The sequence below is a fragment of the Neltuma alba genome, unplaced genomic scaffold, assembly GCF_004799145.2.
Source record: "Neltuma alba isolate B1F8T4 unplaced genomic scaffold, ASM479914v2 tig00007263_pilon, whole genome shotgun sequence".
Lineage (NCBI taxonomy): Eukaryota > Viridiplantae > Streptophyta > Magnoliopsida > Fabales > Fabaceae > Neltuma > Neltuma alba.
Window position 1 is genome coordinate 123140 of NW_021634728.1, and position 24079 is coordinate 147218.

General features: G+C 32.6%; 5 protein-coding genes across 6 annotated transcripts; 4 read left to right on the forward strand and 1 right to left on the reverse strand.

Annotated features, from left to right (window-relative positions):
• Positions 1–1498: 1498 nt before the first annotated feature.
• LOC114752155 (heavy metal-associated isoprenylated plant protein 39-like) lies at positions 1499–13738 on the reverse strand. 2 transcript variants are annotated; one of them, XM_028940882.1, is made up of 3 exons: positions 13664–13738; positions 2439–2499; positions 1499–2160 (listed from the first exon to the last, which is right to left on the reverse strand). In XM_028940882.1, exons 2-3 carry the CDS (start codon positions 2461–2463, stop codon positions 1883–1885), a joined length of 303 nt encoding a protein of 100 aa, XP_028796715.1. In that variant the 5' UTR covers positions 2464–2499; positions 13664–13738; the 3' UTR covers positions 1499–1882. The 2 variants fall into 2 exon arrangements, with proteins under 2 accessions (XP_028796715.1, XP_028796714.1); XM_028940881.1 differs by lacking the exon at positions 13664–13738 and adding an exon at positions 2641–2716 and having other exon boundaries at positions 2439–2514.
• Positions 10892–12078, forward strand: LOC114752156 (heavy metal-associated isoprenylated plant protein 12-like). The gene is made up of 3 exons (XM_028940883.1): positions 10892–10960; positions 11459–11534; positions 11667–12078. Exons 1-3 carry the CDS (start codon positions 10952–10954, stop codon positions 11900–11902), a joined length of 321 nt encoding a protein of 106 aa, XP_028796716.1. The 5' UTR covers positions 10892–10951; the 3' UTR covers positions 11903–12078.
• LOC114752154 (heavy metal-associated isoprenylated plant protein 39-like) lies at positions 13668–14576 on the forward strand. Its single transcript, XM_028940879.1, has 3 exons — positions 13668–13748; positions 13892–13967; positions 14116–14576. Exons 1-3 carry the CDS (start codon positions 13743–13745, stop codon positions 14412–14414), a joined length of 381 nt encoding a protein of 126 aa, XP_028796712.1. The 5' UTR covers positions 13668–13742; the 3' UTR covers positions 14415–14576.
• A 2190-nt stretch (positions 14577–16766) lies between these two features.
• Positions 16767–17618, forward strand: LOC114752153 (heavy metal-associated isoprenylated plant protein 39-like). The gene is made up of 3 exons (XM_028940878.1): positions 16767–16865; positions 17009–17084; positions 17233–17618. Exons 1-3 carry the CDS (start codon positions 16860–16862, stop codon positions 17532–17534), a joined length of 384 nt encoding a protein of 127 aa, XP_028796711.1. The 5' UTR covers positions 16767–16859; the 3' UTR covers positions 17535–17618.
• A 1379-nt stretch (positions 17619–18997) lies between these two features.
• Positions 18998–19995, forward strand: LOC114752149 (heavy metal-associated isoprenylated plant protein 12-like). The gene is made up of 3 exons (XM_028940873.1): positions 18998–19098; positions 19263–19338; positions 19466–19995. Exons 1-3 carry the CDS (start codon positions 19093–19095, stop codon positions 19807–19809), a joined length of 426 nt encoding a protein of 141 aa, XP_028796706.1. The 5' UTR covers positions 18998–19092; the 3' UTR covers positions 19810–19995.
• Positions 19996–24079: the final 4084 nt, after the last annotated feature.

Genomic DNA, 24079 nt, shown 5'->3' on the forward strand with positions numbered 1-24079 from the left:
TTTATAAGAAGAGATGGAAGTTCCTGGCAACGCGTGAAAAATGCTGCGGCTGGTAATTGACTAATTCCCTCGGATAATTTGAATGACTGACTCGAGTGGGCCAAACACAATATTCTTTTACAGTATACGAAGGAAATATATGAAAAATTTTATCTTAATTTGTAAAAAAATATTTCTAAAAAGTACTTACAGGATTACCGAAACACCCCTGAAACTAGATAATAAGACTAGTAATCAGTACCAGCGTGTATCGGATAAGTTTGAATGAGGTCCGTTGGAAAAGAATGAGGTCCACAAAACCTATACAAAGGCCTCAAGCCCAAAAAAAAACATCAAGAATAAATCAGGAGATATTTCCGACAACTGGTTTGTTTTTTTGGGCCAAATTTCAAACAACTATTTTGATAAAAGCATCCCAATACATATATACATATATATATATATATATTTGACCTTATTTTAATTTTAACTATTAAAATTTAAAATTGATAGTATTTTTTTAGAAAAATCGGTATAAATCTCCTATTACAAATTTAATTGGCAAATGACGTTATAACTAGTATTAGAGGGGCGTGGTATTAGAAGCCTCAACTTTTTCCCGCAGTTTTTTAAAATCATAATGATTAAGGCACAAAATGATATATATTTATGTTATGAGTAGTTTAAATATCAGGAAAACAAATCGAACCCAAAGCATTTGATGAAAATGTGTTTAAATAGTCTATACTGTACCGGTTTTCATTATAAATCTTTTAGCCGAGTATGTTCTTTCTTAAAACAAAACGAAAGCTAAATCTATTTTACTTGTTACCTATTTTGAAATAAAAAAAATAACTACTTTTTAAGGAGTAATACTACCCCGGTCTTTAATATAAGAGACCCTGATTTTTTGTATTTATTTATTTTTTTTAAAATAGTTATTATAATAATAATAATAGTTCTAATCAATATACTTGATTAGTAAAGATATTTTTTAAAAAAAATACATATTTATTATAAATAATTATTAACTGGCTTTTATATTAATAATCAGAATAATATTAAATTAGTCGTCAAATCGTATATTTGTAAGGAGAGGGGGAAGTCCTTGGCACCGCGTGAAAAATCTACGGCTGGTAATTGACTAATTCCCTCGTATAAGTTGAACGAGTGACTCGAGTTGTCCAAAAACAACGTTCCTCTATACTGTTATTCAATATTTTCAAATCAGTTCATAAACTCATTGATGCTTGCACTTTTATAAAGTTAAACTAGATAAATTATTCATTTTAAAACTTCTAATTACGATTTCACAAGTTCATATTTTGCATTAAGTCCATTATATTTATTATGTTATTTTCTGATCACGTACAACTATGTATACTATTTTTAAAATATCAATATTTGATACTCACGTGTAAAAAAAATTAAGAAATGACTGTGTGTAATTAAAAAACTCAACATAATAAATTTAAACAATTTAACCCAAGTATTTTCCCCCGTAAAATTATCAGAGAGCTTTACAGGAAAGAAAAGAAAATACACTTTCTTCCACAAATTCATGTACATCCAAGACCAGATATGGCCGAGGTCCATTGCTGGATCCTTTTGCATCCTGCCATATTCATTATACAACAAGGCAATAACCAAACATCCCTAACCTAAAAAGAGCATAAGTCACTATTCCCCTGACTTTTCTCATATACCTATTTTACATATCATAAAATTATTTTTAAAATTATGATTTAGTTTTATCAAAACAAACCTCAACCATAATTCATAAAACAAAACAACCTCCCACAGCTGGTTAAAAAAAAAAATCCCACAAAAAGGTAGCCCTTTGCTGAAAGAGCATGCACTCTTTTCTCGTACCCTTTAAATGTCAAGTGAAAGAAAAGGGTGTTTATAAGATGACACAGCCAACAGGATTTTGCTCCACAGGTGTGACATAGCAATAAGGGTAAGGAGGATTATAAGGATACCAGACCCAGGGCACCTCCTCTGGTTTCTTGGGTTCTTCTTTCTTAGGTTCTTCTTTCTTGGGTTCGTCTTTGACTGGTTCTACCGACAATATGTCTGCGTGAGACAACTTCCTCAACTTCCCCGCCACGATCACTGGGTCTATGCCCCCCACCACCGTCATCTTGTTTTCATTCATGTCCACTGATACTGAATCCACCCCTGCGTATTCCATTGATTAACGCTACTCTGTTTTTCCAACTTTGTGTCATAGAATCGTTATATTCCAAGTCATAATTTGCGTTTAATCTCTATTATATGAACTAAAAGATCATTTTAAGTGTGTTTTGATGGAATCTAACATGAATCTCTAAGCAGTTAAAATCATAATTTTGGTTTTGGTTTTATAAATTTGCTGTATCAGTTAAGAACAGAGGACATAGAAGAAGAAGAAGAAGAAGAAGAAGAAGAATATACGTGTGTGTGTGTGTGTGAGATACCTTGAATGCCAGAGACAGTCCTCATGGCTTTCTGTTTCAATTTTTCATCGTGTAATTCCACCTTCAACACTATTTTCTGTCACCCAGCGATTCAAACAAACGTTAGGACTCAGAAGTGCAGAACAGAGACAGAAAGGAAGGTTGATGGGGCATGCAAAAACACAGCAAAAAACTCTCATAATCGGAGATGAATGATTCTAACCTGCATGCTTGATGGAGTGCTGAAGAAGACAGATAAGGAGGAGGAAGATGATTTAGAATTATAAAGTTGGGAAGAAGTGGTGAAATGAGGCTACGATTTGCGCGAGATTTTATAGGAAGTCATGCGCTCATAGCATCACCTTTTTTTCTTTCCGCCAGAATCTCATGTATGATTTATCGGCCACAAAAAGTCTCATATAGCAGCGCTGTACTTAATATAACAACCAATTTATAATTTAATTTACCTCTAACTATAAAATTTTAATCTATTTTATCTTTTATATTTATCTTTTTTTAAGTAGTTTTTGTAATAGTTACATATATAAAAGATTTTATCAAATGATAGTTCTAACTAATACACATAATTAGTAAGGATATTTTAGAAAGACAAAATATATTTATTATAAATAACTAACTTAATTAATTTTTTTAATCTAACTAGTTGTTATATTAAGTACCAAAGGTAGTATGATTTAGATAAAATATTTTGAAAATTTGCTATTAAAATACAACAACAAGCCTTATCCCATTAGGTGGAGTCGGCTACATAAATCGTAGGATACCATTGTGCTTTATTAACAACCAAATCTTTAGATATGTTGTTGATCAGAAAATCTTGTTTATTGACTCTATTGGGTATTTTTCTTAGTCTTCCTCTATCCTTTTTTTATAGGACTTCATACTATCCAATCTACCCTCCTTATTAGCAGGGCTTTCAATAGCCTACTATACACATGATACATCCATCTCAACATCTTCATTTTTGGTGCCCCAATTTTATGCTCGTGTTTTTCTTTTATCACTCAGCATTTACTACCGTACAATATAGTTGGTTTTATAGCAGTCTAATAAAATTTTCTCTTAAGCTTCTCTGGTGCCTTCTTATTGTAAATAACCCCTGTAGCCTTTCTTCATTTTAACCAACCAGCTTATATTTTTTAAAAACATCTCTATCAATTTCACCATTATTATATATAATGGATACTAGATATTTGCACTTTGATACTTGAGGAACGATTTGATATTCTATTTTCACCTCTAAATCACCATTGCCTTGCTTCCTTCAAAATTGCCATGCATATATTATAAAATTTGTAAAAATAAATTTAAATTATTAAAATTTGACCAAAACAGCTCATAACAGTATTAAACAAAATAGAAACATTTTAAGTTATGATCATTTTAATAATAAATTTTCATGATATTAAATACAAATAATTTATTTTAAAAAAGATGGAGAGAAGTTCTAAAAGTTTCTGTTAAAAAAAACTGTAAGAAGAAAAGGAGGTAGCGGAATAATGGTACTAAATTATAACAAAAATAAATAAAATCAAACTATTAATTTTTAGGCATAATAATTGAAAATAATAATAATATATAAAAAGCAGATAGAAAGTCAGGCAAAAAGAGGCGAACAGCACTGAGCGGGGGCTGGAGGGCAGCATCGCAGACCCGGACTGGACGGGTCAACACCTCAATAATGAAAGACTTTTTGGTGCGGATTATTAGACGGGGCGTTGAAGGACTTTGAATTTTCCAACACGGCAACTTAACACACACACATATATATATATATATATATATATATATTTTTTCAAAGCTGTTTGTTTCGTTGTTAGGTTTAGAGTTTTTTTTTTACCAGATGTTAGGTTTAGAGTTTACACTTGGTTTTTTTTGGGTGAAATTAGACTTAATATTTTTTAGTATGATACTCCTCTACTCCTACTCATAAATTACTTTCAACATGTTTCATATGGATTAAGAAAAATTTTAAATTTTATTAATTTTTATTTAAAATTTAATAAATTTTCAGCTTAATTCTTATTTAACATATATTATACTTCATATAAATAAAATCAAAAAAACAGTAAACAAAGGAAAAAATTATAAATTCATACAAAAAATTTCTCTCAGTGTTTTATAAATAAAACTAAAAAGTTTTTTTTTTCCTCTAATAAGATTAGAGGAGCGTATATATCACTTGAACGAGAAAGGCTCGATTTACACTCTTTCTAATATTTTCTTATAAATAATTAGAACGCATGTCCTTTCAGATTCGATTTTTATTTTACTGTTTCTCGTCATCAAATAACCGGCAAAAATGGAGCAGCCACAAGCATCTCCTGCAGCCGCAGTGACTGTAGAAGATTCGAGATGAAGCTCAAAAAACGACTTAAAACCCCCGCCCCCAAGTTCGAATTGCTAGATTTTACTCAGAACAACAAAAATTGCAAAAGACTAGCACGGCAAAAAAGTGCTTAAAAAATTATTTAAATCCAACTAATTAAAATTAAATCTATCCTTACCATGTTTAACAGGAGAATTTCTATGAAATTTATATATAAAGTCACTACACATTACTAAATTCAAAAATTTAGTATGAGTTTAAGAATGAGTTGATGATTTTATAAGCTGAAAATGTAAACACGGTAAACTCGGCAAGTATACTTATAAGTTCAACTCAATTTATAGCTAGCACGAATTTAAGAGCGAGTCAATATGATTTTGTAAGCTAAAATGTAAAAATATTAAACTCAAAGAAATCTCTACGGGATTATTTCTTCGCAAAATTGTGCTTAATTTTATATGTGGCAATTCTGCCAAGATCTCTTCATTGGTTGGGGGAAGAATCCGCACGAATCAGAATTTTTGGGGAACATATCAAGAAAGAATTGGATTTGGTTAGACAATATATAGTTGATAAACAGAGATAAGTTTTCAAGCAAGGTACGGAATATATCGTCAAATATTCAATATGATTCCATAAGAATTCATGCAAAAAGTCAGTATGCATAACTAAATCCAAAATTTTAGTACGAGTTTAAAAACAAGTTGACGATTCTGTAAGTTGAAAATGTAAACGCGATAAACTCGTTAAGTATACTCATAAGTTCAACTGAAATTATAAAAGTAAGTCAACACAATTCTATAAGCTAAAGATGTAAAAATATTAAAATCAAAGAATTAACTCACGAGTGTGATGATAATAAGTGAGACTGTGACGCCACATGGTGGCGTGGGAAAATGCATGCCTTGTAGTGTGAATTGTTGTAATTTTTTCAAGTTTCCATTTTAGAACCATACTCCTCGTATTCTTATTATCTAGCATTTTCTAGTAAAAGGAATGGACAATAATTTTTAACATAAGTTAAGAAATGAGTTGTTAATCATGTTTTTTCAATATAGTTGCTATTTAGAATTTTATGCAAAATGTTCACTATACTTTTTGCACAATGCAAGTCATAATTTAAAATATGAACAATTTTTTTAATTCTTAGATAAAATTAATAATTGAATCACACCTTTTTATTTTTTTCCTTAATTTTAAGTAGGTTATTCTAAATGTCCTGCAATAAAAATTGAGAGCAGTGGCCAATGACTTTTTACCATGCACGTCATTTTACACTGTGTCTAAATATAATAATTTATTTTAATTATCTGAAAAAGACCAGTTCGTGGAAGCCAAGTGGAAGATCACAGGAAAGACACGTTGACAGTCTTCAAGTGCGACGACGTCACTGTAGACTTCGCCAGACCTTGTGTTAGTAATAACCACATGTTCCTAATCCTAATCTTAAACTCAACCTTATATTTAAAGAAATCTTAAGGGAGTTGTTTGATGTTATTGATTAGATGACAAGTTTTCGATCAGATTTTTTTTTTTAATCCCGTCCCTTCTTTGTTCCGTCGTCACTCATACAGCCCGCAAAACTAAAATCCAGACACATGAAATAAAATAATAACTTGAGATTTGACAATTCATTTGAAATCAAAGTTAAGATTAAAAAGTTTTAGAAGGAAAGATAAAAAATATTATGAGAAAATATAATTAAGAATTTTATCCGTTTAGGTTAGATTTATGGTGCCCACCGAGTTACATTATAAATGAGTGATTCGTGTCATCAAAACATATCCAACCCATATTACCAACCTATGTACATGTGTGGTTACTCAAAGTTGAAGATCTAGCCCAGTGAAAAAGAGACCCCACCTGGCACGTTCTAGAAAGCTTAATAAGTAGTTAGACAAGTTTGTATGTGAACACAAAAAAAAAAAAAAAACAATGAGATAAGTTGTTTCTAAATCAAAAATTAAAGGAAGTTTAAGTAAAGTTGACAGCAGCTGCAGGGAGAAGGATGATCGTCGATCGTGCAAAACGTGGAAGGAAAAAGTTTCTTCGCTTTTTGTTCTTTAATGTTCTCTAGTAGTCAGTATAATAGTTATATATGCAAGAGTTTTATTAAAAAATAATTATAGTTAATATACATGATTAATAAAAATATTTTCAGAAAATAAAACATATTTATTATAAATATATAACTTAATTAATTTTTTAATCTATTCAAATTAGTTAACTCGTTGTTATATTAAGGATCGGAGGTAGTATGATTTAGATATAATATTTTGAAAAACTGCTATGAAAATATTTTGTAAAAATAAATTTAAATTATTAATTTGATCAAAACAATTCATAACAGTATTATACAAAATAGAAACATTTTAATTTATAATCATTTTAATAATAAATTTTCAAGATATTAAATCTGAATAATTTATTTTTAAAAAGATGGAGGGAAATTCTGAAAGTTTCTATTAAAAAAATTTTAAGAAGAAAAGGAGGTAGCGGAATAAGGGGATCTATTAAATTATAAAAAACAAACAAAATTAAACTAAGTAAACTTTAGGCATAATAATTTAAAATAATTATGCCAATCAGGGGAAAGGAAGTGAACGGCAATAGTCGGAGCTGGAGACTCGCATCGCGGACCCGGACAGGACTGGTCAACACCTAAGTCAATGAAAGACTTTTCTGTGTAGGTGTAGATTATTAAACGGGTTGTTGAAAGACTTTGAATTTTCTAACACGCCAACTCATGTGTGTGCGCTTGTGTATATATTTTAGTTTTTTCCCAAAACTTTTTGTGCGGTTGTTGGGTTTAAACTTTTGTTTTGGGTGAAATTAGACTTAATATTTTTTTAGTATAGTATATCCTACTTTCGGTTTTTAATATACGACTTTATTTGACTTTATTTTAATCTTAAATATAAGACTCCAATCCACTTTGTTTCTCATATTTATACTTTTTTTTTCCCAAGATAGTTCTCTTAATAATAGTAGTTATAGTCAATATACTTAGTTAGTAAGGATATTTTAGGAAAGACAACACATATTTATTACAAATAACTAACTTAACTTCTTTTTTTAATTTCTTCGAATTAGTCAACTAACTCTTATAATTAGGATCGGAGGTAGTATATCGTTTGAATGAGGAAGATTCGATTTACACTCTTCCTAATATTTTCTTATAAATAATTAAAACGTATGTCTTTTTATTTTTAGTTTTGATATATACATTTTTTCTTAGCATGATAATAGTTTACATTCGATTTTTATTTTACTGTTTCTCGTCATCAAAGAACTGGCGAAAATCGAGAAACCATAAGCATTTCCTGCAGCCACGGTGACTGTAGAAGATTCGAGAAGAAGCTCCAAAAACGACTTAAAAGTTAAAACTCCCGACCCCCGAATTCGTATTGCTAAATTTTACTCAGAACAACAAAAATTGCAAAAGACTAGGACAACAAAAACGTGTTTAAAAAATTATTTTATACGACATTTAGTGAGGTTTGTTCAAATTTTTCAACGTGGATATGACACTTGAGCCATATTTTATTGTCTTTCATATTAAATTTTCTTTTTTCATGATATCCTTATTTATTAGGTATTTTTATCCCCACGTATTAAATTTTAATTATTAAATGACAGAGTTATTTTTTAAAAAATTAATATAAATTTTTTACATATTAAATACAAAAAATCGACTAACTTTTTTTTTAAAGTTTATGAATTGAATAAAAAAATTATAAATAAGATAAGATGAACTATGGAGTAAATGAGATCAAGATTGTTAAACTCATGAATTTAAGTAAACTTGTAATCAAGATGTGAGCTCAGATCATAAACTTGTAAAAATTTATTTTTATTAATAAATTTGTATTGAATTTGGGAGAAAACTTACCTCCAGTTCTTTATATCTTTTATATCCGGTTTTTCAATAAATAACTGCTATTTGCATCTTTTATACACGTCAATGTTAACGGCGTTAGTCTCCGACGCTCTGTACTTGTTCACAAATCGAAGAACCGTGTTTTCACTCTCTCCCTCAGACTAACCAAATCGCCGACAAAATCCCATAATCCTTTTAATTCATCTTCATCTTTTAAGAACTGGAGCGAAACCAAAGAGACCAAGAATGCCATTGATCATGATTCTCTGTTTATTGGCAGTAACAGGACATTCCAATTGAACAAACTCCTCATCAAGAAATAGAAATTGCTGGGGGGTATAAACTCCTAGATGAGTTATTAATTAAATATTAAACTAGTTTTTATCAGAGAATAAAACAGAAAAACCGCAATGATTCCTATTCTCTTGTGGGGGTTTTTCTTTCTTTTATTTTTCTCCTACAGAAACCTAGCTAAAATGAAAAGAACCATACTCCTCACGTTTCCTTCTTCTTCTTCTTCTTTCTTTCTTTCCTTTGGATATTTACAGTAAGTAGTAAGAGAAGACCCTGGGATTTTCATTTTTATCCGTGGCAACTGTGAAAATCATATAGGGAGATGGACGGGAAGGATTGAAACGGTGTTAACGTTGATGTGTATAAAAGATACAGATGGCAATTATTTATTGAAAAACTGGATGTATAGGATATAATGAACTGGAGGTAAGTATTCTCCTTAAATTTATATAATTAAATAATTAAGATATAAAAAACAACAACAATTTTATTTAAATATATTTTAAATCCAACTAATTGAAATTAAATTCGTCAACATTTACAACTTATCATATTTAACAAAGAAATCTCTGTGAAATTCAAATATAAAGTTACTATGCATAATCAAATAAAAAAATTTAGTACAATTTAAGAACGAGTTAATATGATTTTGTAAGCTGAAAACATAAAAGTAGTAAATTAGGTAAATAAATTCAAACCGAGTTTATAGCTAACACGAATTTAAAAATAAATTAACACGATTTTATACGTTGAAAACATAAAAACATTAAATTTAGATATTCAACTTACGAGCTTAACAATAATGAATGAGAATATGAGACAGTGACTCCCACGGAATGAACAATAATTTTTAAGATAAGTTAATAAATGAGTTGTTAATCATGTTTTCAATTATTTGAAAAAGTCTAAAAGAGGGGGAATAGTTCCTTATCACATATACAAAAGAAAAAACAAGACAAAGCACAACGAACGAGTTCGTGGAAGCCAAGCGGAAGATTGTAGTTGGGACAGGTTGACAGTCTTCAAATTCGATGACGTCACTGAAGACTTCGTCAGCCCTTGTATTAGTAACCCAATGTTCGCAGTCATAATCTCGAACGCAACCTTAAAGAAATCTTAAGAGAGTTGTTTGATGTTATTAATCAGATGACAAGTTTTCGATCAGATTTTTTTTTCTTATCCTGTCCCTTATTTGTTCCATCATGCAGCCCCCAAAACTAGAATCAAGACACATGAAATCAATAATAACTTGAGATCCTACAATTCATTTGAAATCAAAGTTAAGATTAAAAAGTTTTAGAACGAAAGATAAAAAATATTTTGAGAAAACATAATTAAGAATTTTAAATTGTCCTTTCTAACATATCTAACCCATATTACCACCCTATATATGTGTGGTTACTCAAAGCTCAAGATCTAGCCAAATTAAACAGAGACAACATCTCGCACGTTCTAGAAAGCTCAATAAGTAGTTAGACAAGTTGATATGAACACACACAAAAAAAAAAAAAGCACAATGAGATAAGGTGTTTCTAAATGAAAGATTAAAGGAAGTTTACCGTAAAGTTGACAGCAGCTGCAGGGAGAAGGATGATCATCGATCGTGCAAAATATGGAAGGAAAAAGTTTCTTTACTTTCTGTTCTTTCGTGTTCTTTGACCTGCTAAAGGAAGTAGAAAGCCTATTTTATTTCCTTTTGTGGTTTTCTTTATTTGACCAGGTAAAAAAAAAAAGAAGAAGAAGAAGGAAAAAGTTTGCGCGTCGTAAAATGTGGGCGGAGTAATTTTACATATTTTGTTGAATGACTATTGAAGAACTGGCCAACTGGGCAAGCGTGGTGTAATAATAAAGCATGCATTGATGTTTAGCTATAAATTGAACTTCCCAGGCTTCACTTCTTCCATCTCAGCCTTCAGCCCTGCAACATCTCCTCAATTCTTCCAATCCGTCCTTCTCTAATCTTCCACACCAATTCTCGCTACTCATCCTTCACTCTTCTCCCCGCAAGAAATGGCCAAGGTTTGGACTGATCACCCTTGCCAGTGCATATATCAATTTCAACTTATTGATTGATATGTCTTAGTGAAATTTGAAGAACAGTTCTCATAGGGGAGACATTTATTGGCAAACGGACCAGTGCAACTCTTATTTAGCTAGCTTTGTGCAACAGTCATTTAGCTCTAACTTTCAAAATGAAACTCAATTGCACGTAGCTACATAGCTGTAGTTATGGATCTTCTTGGCAAAAATTTTTACAAATAAGAACTTTAATTTTCACCATGTTTCCTTGTATTTTTTTCATTTATTATAGATTTATATATCTCTCAGGAAAAATATTGGTCTTCTGTTTCGTTATTAGTTATTACAATTGGCTCGCTTGTGAACTTATATATTTTTTTATTCATATTTTGAATTAGTCTCCATAATTGTCATTTTTCTTTTTGGTTTAATTTGATGAAATATTCCAGAGCTTGGGGTGGTAAGTGGTAACTGATCATCTGCCTTTATTCTAAGCAGAAAATAGTGTTGAAGGTGGCAGTACACGGTGACAAAATCAAGCAGAAAGCCATGAAGGTGGCCTCAGGCATTTCAGGTAATTTCAACTTGTTACACCAAAGCAAAAACAAGGGGACTTTGATATCACTATCATATATTTTTTAAAATGAAAAAAATGAATATTAGTAATGGGCAAAAAGTGAATTAATTAACAATTATATATGAGCAGGGGTGGATTCAGTGGCAATGGAAATGGAGGAGAAGAAGCTGACAATAGTGGGAGAGATAGACGCAGTGATGGCAGTGAAGAAGCTGAGGAAGCTGTGTCGCACAGACATAGTTTCAGTGGGATCCACAAAGGAAGAAGAGGCGCAGAAGAAAGAAGAAGCTGATAGCTACTCCTGTTACCCCCATTATTATCCTCCCACACCCGGCCTATATTGCTGCTATTACCACAATTATTAATACTACTTTCGATCCTAATTATAAGATTTTATTTATAGATTATAAACGAGGTTTTATAATTAAGACGAAAGAATTAGTAACATCCTCCTGCCTCTGTCATCTGTTGAGGAATTTATTTACAATTTTTTTTAAAAAAAAGAAAACAGAGGAATGGTTGGTCCTACGTGGAGAGGAACACCGAGCTCCAACTTTAACGATTGCATGGGGAGCCAACCAGGAACCGACATTTTGGCTTCTTCCTACAAACCTTGCGTCCTTCACTTTATTTTTCTTTTTCTTTTTTCACATACTTAAGTTTCCATATAATTTTCCCCTTATGGCTTTATGATGAGATATATATATCTCTACATGAAATTATAAATTATGTGGGGCTTCATTGGCATTGATTTATTGACATAAACAGCACGCCTGTCTACTCCTTGACATGTATTATTAAAATTATTTTTTTTTTTGCGCAAATAAGTGATTAGATAATTGTAACCTTTAAGGGGTATTCCATCTACATCTCAAATTGAAATCCATGCTTGTATTTTATAAAATTATTACTAAAATATTAATTTTTTAACAGATAAATAAGTAAAATTAAACTATTAAATTTTAATCATGATAATTAAAACATTTAATAAAATAAATTTTTTACAAAATATGAAATCTGAACTAATATCATGATAATTGAAATGAGAAATAAATGGAAATGGGCGGAAAGAAGAGGTGGTTTCCCACTAACAATTAATACTAACATCAGCCAAACCGCGTCATCAAAGTCAGATGCGCCCACCAATTTCACGGTTCTCGAATCACGATCCCTTCTTCGAAACTTCACTTTACCCCCGGGGCCCCCTCCCCCCCCAAACCAAAAAAAGAGAGGGGGGGGGGGTGGGGGAGAAAAAAGTTCATAAGATTGAATATATCGTGTAAAATCAATAATAATAAATTTCGACTGTGAAAAAATACAGAGAGAATGATTAATAACCTTGCGATATGGTGTCTCTAGAAACGTCTCAAGCAGATATTTTTTGTAATTTTTTTGTAATGGAGCCGCAAAGATCAGTGTTTGATAAGATCCCCAGGAAGTGAGTTTTTGCACGCAACTTTTTGCAAGCCGTAAAAGGTCACCCCCACGGCTCCCCCTCCATTAACCCAAATCCCTATCTTTTGAAAATAAATGAAACCATAAGTTGATTTTCTAGCAGATCAGTATATGACGCGATATGCCGCTAGAAAGCCGCTTTCTTTGCCCTTTTTGTCTTTTTTTTCCCACTCCTTTTGCATATGCCACGCGTAGAAATTTTTCTAGTTTTTGAATATACGATTTTTAAAAAAAAAAATCGTGAAGCGTTTATTGAGTTCTTCTAACAAATTCAGGCCAAACAAAGAAGAGACACGATGATCAAATTTGAGAGAAAAACAACTGTCTAATAATTATAAGAGTAATAATATTTAGATGAAAGAAAAATTGTGAAATTTGGACAATTTTTTTAAAATTTTTCACTCAAATATTCTTTGTTAATTACCAGACTAAATGCAATCTAGAAAATATGTAATTTATATACAATATCAAAATTAAAGGCTCAGTTTTCCCATTCAGGATTGGAAAGGAAAAAAACACGCCTTAATTAAATGAAAAAAAGGGGGAAAAACAGAGTTTGCGCGTTGGAGGGTCAATTATTGCTGCCATTTGACTTGGCTTGACTTTCTCTCTCCCTTTGGCTACGTCTTGTATATAAAATCTCCCCTCAAGCTTCGACTGCTGCGTTCCACCTTCAATCATCTCCTTGTCTTTCTCTTCACGTTCTTATCAGCAACGCTTTCTTAGCCCTCCCACATTCCAACAGAAATTATGAAGGTCAGAACTTGACTCTTTCATCATCTATATATAAATGCATGCATCTAACTTCGTTTAACCTCTTCGTTCAATTTTCAGAGAGTTTTGCTTTGTTTGCCTTTCATGTCTGATCAATCATCTTTGCTCGATTCATTATGTGACAGAAAATAGTGTTGAAGGTGGACTTATTCGATGAAAGAATCAAGAAGAAAGCCATGAAGGCAGTCTCTGGCATTGCAGGTACATTCAAATTCAGCAGCTTCTTCATGTTCTTTCCCATCCATGTCCTGTATATTATTAAAAACCTTTCTCGAGCATGCTGGGTTTAGTTCAATTTAAGGTTTCACACGTTAATTGCGCTGGACTAATAATGGCATTAATGTTGCAGGAGTTGAGTCAGTGTCGGCGGACACGAAGGCAAAAACATTGACGGTGATCGGAGACATAGATCCTGTGTGTGTAGTGGGGAAGCTGAGGAAGTTGTCTCCCACAGAGATAGTTTCAGTGGGAGCAGCCAAAGAAGAGAAGAAAAAGGAAGAGCCTAAGAAGGAAGAGAAGAAAAAAGATGAACCAAAAATGGCTGTGCCGGGCTATGATTATTATTATTATTGTCATCCAATAAGACCCTACCCATATTGCTATGTGACTTGTGTTGAGGAAAATCCTAATCCCTGTGTCATTTTGTAATTAAGCACCTTTTGAATTTTCATTTTCAGAGTTTCCACGCAAAATAATGGGTATGGATGCTTGTTAACAGAGTACTGGTGTATTACTATTTCAAGTCTTTGATTTAAGATCCAGATTATTATTATTTTTGTTTTCTGAGTAGAAAGGTAATTGATTAATCAAGAGCATGTACAGGCACATAGAAATGCAGAAGAGGCCGATTACAAAACAGAGTAAAGGAAGCTAACTGCAAACCTAGGGACTAGAAGCGACAAAACTAATGCAACTGGTTACAAAAGAGCTAAACTATTATAAATCATGAGTATTAACTAGTTAGAATTATCATTTTATAAAATTTTTAACATATATAATTATTACAAAGACTATCTAAAAAAATTAAAAAAAAAGAGACAAAATGAATTGGAATTTTATATTTAACATCAAATTGAATGTCAAACTAGTTCTTATGTTAACTATGAAAGGTAGTATGTTACTGGAAAACGTAATCTTTACTCAATTTATTTCATCCCTAGTCCTTACTTCCTCCTTACTTCCTAAACTAACAAGGAACAGATATTTAAAATTAATTTTCCCCAATTATTCTTGAATACTTGAGTTCTTGTCTCTGTGTTTTTTCCCCTGTTATGTCAAGATAATAATACACACACACACGGCACTTCATGTTTATTTTTTGAATGAAAATGATCACTCTCCTTTCGAAACTTTTTTGGTTTGTTAAGAGTAATTTAATTACAATTTTTTTTAAAAAAAAAAAGAGTAATGGTTGGTCCTACGTGGAGAGGAACACCGAGCCCCAACTTTGACGACTGCACGGGGATCCAACCAGGAAGTCAGGAACCGACATTTTGGCTTCTTCCTACAAACCTTTCGTCCTTCACTTTATTTTTTTTTCCCCCCCACATATTTAAGTTTCCATATAATTTCCCCTTATGACTTTATGATGATATATATATATCTATATAAAATTATAAATTATATGGGGCTTTATTGGCATTGATTTTCAACATTTCACGATGAGCCCTGTTGACATGGACAGCATGCCTTTCTACTCCTTGACGTGAATTATTAAAAAAAAAATTTTGGGCAAATAAATGATTGGATAATTGTCACCTTTAAGGGGTATTCCATCTACATCTCAAATTGAAATTCATACTTGTATTTTATAAAATTATTACTAAAATATTAATTTTTTTAACGGATAAATAAGTAAAATTAAACTATTAAATTTGAATTATGATAATTTAAAATATTTAACAAAATATTTTTTTTTTTGAATATGAAATCTGAACTAATATCATGATAATTGAAATGAGAAATAAATCGCAATGGACAGAAAGAAGAGGCCGTTTCCCACTCACAATTAATACTAACATCAGCACAACCGCGTCATCAAAGTCAGATGTGCCCACCAATTTTAGGGTTCATGAAGCGTGCTTGCCTCCTGATCCTTCCTCGAGACTTCACTTTCCCCGGCCCCCACCCGGAAAACAACGCACCCCCCCCCCCCCCCAAAAAAAAATCGACTATGAAAAAATACATAGAGAATGGTTAATAACCTTGCAACACGTGTCTCTCGAAATGTGCCAAGCAGATTTTTTTTTTTTTTTTTGTAATTTTAGATGGCCGTGATAATGGAGCCACAGAGATCAGTGTTTGATTAGATCCCAAGGAAGCGAGTTTTTGCACGCAACTTCTTGCAAGCCCTACAAGGCCACCCCTATGGCGCCCCCTCCATTAATCCAAATCCCAATCTTCCTTCACAATTTTCTCTGGCCGTCCCTACCATGCGTTGAAAATAAATGACACTATAAGTTGATTTTCTAGCTAATCAGTATATGACGCGATATGCCGCTAAAAAGCAGATTTCTTTTCCCTTTTTGGTTTTTTTTTTTAACTCCTTTTGCATAGTACCATGCCTAGAAATTTTTCTAGTTTTTGAATAAGCGAATTTTTTGGCCAAACACAAATGTTCTTCTAAGCAAAGAAGAGACACTATGATCAAATTTGAGAGAGAAACAACTGTCTCATAATTATAAGAGTAATAATATTTAGATGCAAGAAAAATTGTGAAATTTGGACAATTTTTTTAAAAAATTTTCACTCATATTCTCTGTTACCAGACTAAATGCAATCTAGAAAATATGTAATTTGTATACAATATCAAAATTAAAGGCTCCATTTTTCCATTCAGGATTTTAAAGGGAAAAAAACACTCCTTCATAAAATAAGAAAAAACGGGGGAAAAAAACAGTTTGAGCGTTGGAGGGTTAACTATTGCTGCCATTTGACTTGGCTTGACTCTCTCTATCCCTTTGGCTACGTCTCTTTATAAAATGTCCCCTCAAGCTTCAATCGCTTCGTCCCATCTTCAATCATCTCCATCTCTTTCTCTTCAAGTTCTTATCAGCAACGCTTTCTTAGCCCTCCCACATTCCAACAGAAGATATGAAGGTCAGAACTTGACTCTTTCATCATCTATATATACATGCATGCATCTAACTTCATTTAACCTCTTCGTTCAATTTTCTGAGAGTTTTGCTTTGTTTACCTTTCTTGTCTGATCAATTATCTTTCCTTGATTCTTTATGTGACAGAAAATAGTGTTGAAGGTGGAATTATACGATGAAAGAATCAAGAAGAGAGCCATGAAGGCGGTCTCTGGCATTCCAGGTACATTCAAATTCATCAGCTTCTTCATATTCCTTCCCATCCATGTCCTGTATATCATTAAAAACTTTTCTTGAGCATGCTGGGTTTAGTTCAATTTAAGGTTTCAAGCGTTAATTGCGCTGGACTAATAATGGTATTAATGTTGCAGGAGTTGAGTCAGTGTCGGCGGACATGAAGGCAAACACATTGACTTTGATCGGAGACATAGATCCTGTGTGTGCAGTGTGGAAGCTGAGGAAGGTGTCTCCCACAGAGATAGTTTCAGTGGGAGCAGCCAAAGAAGAGAAGAAAAAGGAAGAACCTAAGAAGCCAGAACCCAAGAAGGAAGAGAAAAAAGAAGAACCAAAAGTGGTTGTGCCGTGCTATGAATATTATTATCCAATAAGACCCCACCCATATTGCTATGTGACTTGTGTTGAGGAAATTCCTAATCCCTGTGTCATTTTGTAATTTTGCACCTTTTGAACTTTGATTTCAGAGCCAAAGAAGAGAAGAAAAAGAAGAACCTGAGAACCCAGAACCCAGGAAGGAAGATCCGAAAAAAGAACCAAAAGTGGTTGTGCCGTGCTATGATTAGTATTATCCAATAAACCCCCCCCCCAATGTTGCTATGTGACTTGTGTTGAGGAAAATCCTAATCCCTGCGTCATTTTGTAACTAAGCACCTTTTGAATTTTGATTTTCAGAGTTTCTACGCAAAATAATGAGTGTAGATGCTTGTTAACAGAGTACTGCTGTAGTACTATTTCAAGCCTTTAATATAAGAACTAGACCATTATTATTTTTGCTTTTTGAGTTGAAAGGTAATTGATCAATCAAGAGTATGTAGAGGCGCGGAAGAGGCCGATTACAAAACAGAGTAAAGGAAGCTAACTGCAAACCTAGCGACTAGAAACAACGAAGCTAATGCAACTGGTTACAAAAGAGCCAGACCAGTATAAATAATGTGTATTAGCTGGCTAGAATTATCATTTTATGAAATTTTTAACACCCACAACTATTACAAAGACCATTTTAAAAAAATATGAGAGGCAATATAGATTGAGATTTTATATTTAAAGTCAAATTGAATGCCAAACTAGTTCTTATAATAACTATGAAAAGTAGTGTTTTACTGGGAAAAGTAAGCTTTGCTCAATATATTTCATACTTAGTCCTTACTTCCTCAACTAACAAGATGCTGTTATTTAAAATTAATTTTCCCCAATTATTCTTGAATACTTGAGTTCTTGTCTCTCTGTTTTCCCCCCGGTTATGTTAAGATGATAATATGTGCACACACACGGCACTTCATAACTATGTTTATTTTTTGAATGAAAAATGATCACTCTCCTTGCGAAACTTTTTTTGTTTGTTTGAGTAGCCCTGTTTCCCAAACAAGGCAGTCTCAATCTATCATATTCAGATTATTTAATTATAATTTGTAAATTACAGCTGGGAAAAGAAAAATAGTGATTGATGATTAATGCACGTTGTGGATAGTAAAAAAGAAGTTTGAAAAAGATGATCGTGTTATTCAAAGGGAAAATGACCCATTCCCACTAGCCTCTTCTGTGCGTCATTTGAGGGGCGAAATAACCTCAGAGAATCACCTCGATTTTGGAAGGTAACCATTATTTGCAGCTGAGGTTGTGATTTCTGCATTTAAGCACTCGATTTAGGTTCTAATTTTGCATTATTTTTCCCAAACCACACAAAATGAAATAATATTTTCATTACTTTCCATGTTCTAATCAAATTCAATTAATAGATTTCATCTTCATTCATATTGTTATTTTATTTTTCCACTCCATTTAAAAACAATCTATATATACCAAACTGATCGTACAAAAATAGAGATTCTTGCATCTCTGGCTCCTTTATATGAAATTGCAATTTTTTTCCCCTAATACGGTTTTACTCTATAAATACCTCCGATCTTAGCTTTAGCCTCACATTTTCAATCAAACCACTACCTAGAAGCTGCTTCCGTCCTTCCTTTCTGTTTCCATCTGCAATCTGACGCAAAATGATGGTGAGAGTTTCATCTTTTTCTCCTTCATGTCTTGGAAAAATATCTTGAGACTTCTTCTTCTCGACCCCTTTCACGCATCACTCGCTAAATTCTATTTTATTACTATCAGTAAAATCATCTCCTTTCTTCTAACTTACTTCTCTGTGTTTTACTGCGTGAGACAGAAAGTAGTGCTGTGGGTGGACTTCGATTGTGAGAAAATGAAGTCCAAAGCCATGAAGGCAGTTTCTAAACTTCCAGGTACTGAATCGTAAAACACCACATCAAGAACAGAACTCTATGGATCATAAACTTGGGAATTATAATATACCATGATATATATACATATATGTTGAAGGGTTTGTCGTGATTAATTTAACCTTTGTAGGAGTTGAATCAGTGTCAGTGGACACGAAAGACAAGAAATTGACAGTAACTGGAGACGTGGACCCAGTGTGTGTAGTAGACAAGCTGAAGAAGGTGTGTAATACAGAAATAATATCTGTAGGACCAGCGAAGGAGCCAGAGAAGAAGAAGAAGGAAGATTCCAAGAAAGACGATGATAAGGCAAAGAAGGAAGCAGAAGAAAAGAAAAAACTTGAGTTGGAGGCACAAAGGCTGGCTGAGCTCATGAGTTTGTCAGAGTATTATCACCACCAGATGAGACATCCATATCCATATTACTGTAGAAGCATGGTTGAAGAAGACCCAAATAGCTGTGTCATTTGCTGAATGTTAGATCAAACTCATATCATCAGATCACTTTGAAGATATTGATTCTGAACGAAGGAGATGGCTTTGTTTGGGTTGTGTGTTTCTGTTCAGTTCATGACTTTTTCTCTTGCTTAATTTCTGTTCAGGATGTTTGTAATGAAGTGACTATATTTGATTTTGCCGATCTTGACGGTTTTCTGTTCAGACTTTTTCGTAGTCCAAGTCTTCTCACGAAGTCTTTCTTTTATTGCTATTACATTTGAGCATCTGGACTCGTACCACTGACAGCCCATGGTTTAATTAATAATCTCCATTAAATTTTCAGAAGAAGAATACTGATTGCCACGTGGTTCCAGAAAAGATGCATTGTTGTCAAATTAATGCATGAGTTTGATGGTCAACACTGGCAACTTTGGCTAATACTCGTTGATAAATTTATAATTAAGCAATTAAGAAGCACATGATGGGGTTTGGTACGAAATTATTGATAAACATGGGTCATTAATCTCATTGATAAATTTATAGATATCCATAGAAAATGACAAAAGGGTCTTTAACATTTGAAGTTTGTGCTGAAATTGACCTCCCTATCTGTAAGAGAGTGACATGAGTCTGATGAGTTGGGATCTGCTTAATATAATACTCAAATCATAGGATCAAGTCACAGATTATATTAATAATATTCAATGTATAATTAACAGATAATGAGATCTTGTGTCTTCCAAAGCCTGGGGTTATAATAATATTAAGAAATTGATTATGTCATATACATGAAGCAAGTTGCAACTGGCAGATGCTCCCTTACAGTGCATTGTGTAGTCTTCCCAACGTTCAGTCGGTTCAATGAATGGGTTCCAAAATACCCATTGGTGGACATACCAAAATTATCACCCATTAAAATTGGAGAGCCCAACATTTTATTGTCAAAGTAAACCGTCCAATATGAGACTCATGATGGACTTTATAAGTTGCAAAATCGTTGGATTTTCTTTTTAAGTGAAAAAATTGTTGGCTACTAGCCGTATCAAAAAATTAAAAAAATAAGATTATAAAATTTTAATAAAAAATATAAAACAAAAAAGTAATAAAAATTAATTAAAAACTTTTAGCCCTATTTTATTGATTTTTTAAATTGAGTTTATCAAAAAAAATTTCTCCCCTCTTCTCCTTTTCATTTTACTCATACCAAAACTATCGTCATAGTACAAACTCATACATATTCCCTCTCTTATTTTTACAACTTGAATATATGGAAAGTGTATGTGTAAAAAGACTATGGCTCTGTTTGGTTAGAGAAGAGGGGAGGAGAGGAAATAAGTGTGTTTGGTTGGAAAAAATAAAAAGGAGGGGAGGGAAGAAATTTGTTTTTTAGTGCTCACTTCCCCTTCTCATGCTCCCTTCTAAATTTGGGATTTTTTTTTATGGGAGAAAAATATTATGTCTAATGTTAACTAAATTACCCATACTAGTTTTTCAATATCTCAAGTTTGTCCATCTTATTAAAAATCTTTTTTTCACTTCTTTCTCTTTTTAGTCACTAATAATATTTGGTAATGATAATATAATATTATAATTATATAATATATACATATCATATATATATTAATATATGTATATCAGAACATGTGTGTATTATAATTATATATCATAACGTGTGTGTATTATAATCTCAGATAACATGCATATATATTAATATATACATATCATAATGTGCGTGTTATAATTTTTTTAGTTTTATCATTTTTTTTATCACATGTAAATGACGTAATTGGTTTTTTTAAATTAATAAATTAAAAAATAATAATTTTGATGTAAATATTGTAATAAAAAAATAAATCAGTCTAGATATAGAAATAAAAGTATATTTGTTAATTTATAATTACCTATCCTCCCTTCCTCTTATGAACCAAACAAGAAATCTCTCATCCCTTCTACTCCCCTCCAATCAAACAAAACCATGACCTCCCTCCCCCTCTCTTCCCTTTTCTTTAATTAACCTCCCCTCCCCTCCCCTCTATTGAACCAAACAAAGCCTAAAGGAAGGGTGAGCAACACTGCAACTACACAAACGAGGAATATGGGTCAGTTTGGATTAGCAACTGAAAAAGTAGCTTTTGGAAAAGCAAAGCTAGGTAAAGTGTCCGTTTGGATGAGCTATTGGAAAAAAAGCTTATGGAAAAGTGAAGCTGGTAAAAACTAAATTGAATAAGTTGAATTGTGTTTGGATTAGAGTTTAGAAAAGCTAGTTTACAAAAGTGATATTGGTAAAAAGTTGTTTGGATTATAGTTGAGTAAAAGCAAGTCTGATTATAAAATGATCAAAATGGGTATAAGTGTTAATAAATAATGAAACATGATAAAAAATGATTTGACATAATACAATGAAATTAAAATCATTTATTATGAAGAAGTCAAATTAATGAGTGAATTAAATTTTAAAAACCAAATTAAGAACGATGAACAAGATTATTTACAAAAATATGTTATATTTATTATAATTAACTAATTTACCTAATTTTTCAATATAATCAAATTAGTTAAATAAATCTCATGTCAGAGAGAAGTAAGAGAATATAATAGGAGAAAGAACAACATTAACTTTATTCTAATTGAGACTAAAGAAATTAATTCCAAATGATTTTTAAGTAATTACACACATAGTCCTTAATTTCTTTGTATAGTACAAATTAATGTCTTATTATTCATCATATCTCATACAGAATATACTACTCATGATATCAACGCTATTAATTAGCTCTATCAAAGAAGTCAATTACTTTGCAAGTGAATGATAATGTTTGTGCCTCTCTTTTTTGATAAAAGTAATCGATCACGTTTGTTTGGGCTTTACTTGGAGAGACCAAATCTAACGGTGATATATCTATCAATTCTTATATTCCTTTATTTCCTATATCATTCGGCCAAACATTTTGAATATTCATTGGCATTATATTCCAATTAAGCAATTACCTTTTAGTAACATCTAAAAATCTCCAATAGCTTAAAACCAATGAATTTCAAACTTCATTTAGGAAAACTCTAACCCATCCTTTAATTTATAACTTCATTTAACAATCCCCCCTCTCTCAATGAACCATTCGGACACACATATATACACATATATACACAACGTTACCACCTCATTCTCTTCTACCCTCATAGAGAACGAATCCTATAACCACAAAAACTAAGAGACCGAAGTTAAGGACATGCAAAACAACAACCATTGTAATTTTGAAAACTACAATTTCAGAGTTACAAGTCTCACCATTAACAACATAGACATATACACAACAATTTAAATCTCCCCAACACTGCACACCCAAGCTTTCGGTCATATATACACATTTATGCTCTTCATTTTCTCATTAAGCTAGAGCTATTTCCTTGAACCATTAATCCCTGTTTTAGCCTTCAAAAACAGAGGCAGAAAATCCACATGCAACTAGAAATGTTAAGCTAGATTCCCTCCTTCAAAAATTCAGAGCATCCAGCACCAATCACCGAAACTTTTAACCAAGTTTTGACAGCCAATATCTCTAAACAATTAAGCAACATCCAACAAAAGACTATAGTAACCCAAAACCATAAAATTCGAAACATAAAGCCCTTGTTTCAATGTCACAACAAGTCGGTCCTCAACATGCAGCAATCATTAACAACATGCAAATTCAAGGACAACAACACATTCAAGCACAGGGATCAAACCGGAAAAGCAACATAACAAAATTAAACTGGCCAACCTGTAACAGATCCAACCAACCGAAGGCTGCCAAAGGTAGATCCGACGATGTATTGCACTGGGAAGACAAGATCTTCACGCAAGGCTCAAATGCAGAGGCAGATGACGGCGACCTCGGTTGCAAACAGTGAGAGCAGCTCTGACTTCTGATGAATGAGCAGCATCGACCAGCCCATGCACACCTCACACCCAACAGCTGACCTCACAATGATGACGGGACAGAGCTCACGGTTACTAGTGATGGAGCTTCTCGGAGGTGACCATCGACAAACCTTGTCGAGGTGACCACAGACAGAGCTCACGGTCAAACAGCAAACGACTTGTGATGAACGAGCAGCATCACCAGGCCACGCACACCTCACACCTAACAAATGACCTCACAACGATGACGGGACGGAGCTCACAGTCACCAACGATGGAGCTTCTCGGAGACGACCACTGATGGACCTTGTTGAGGTGAGCACAGACAGAGCAAGCGTGGGGGCTCGGGTTTAAAAAAAATAAAAGTGAGCCTCACTCACAAGGGAATAAAGAAGGCAGATGAAA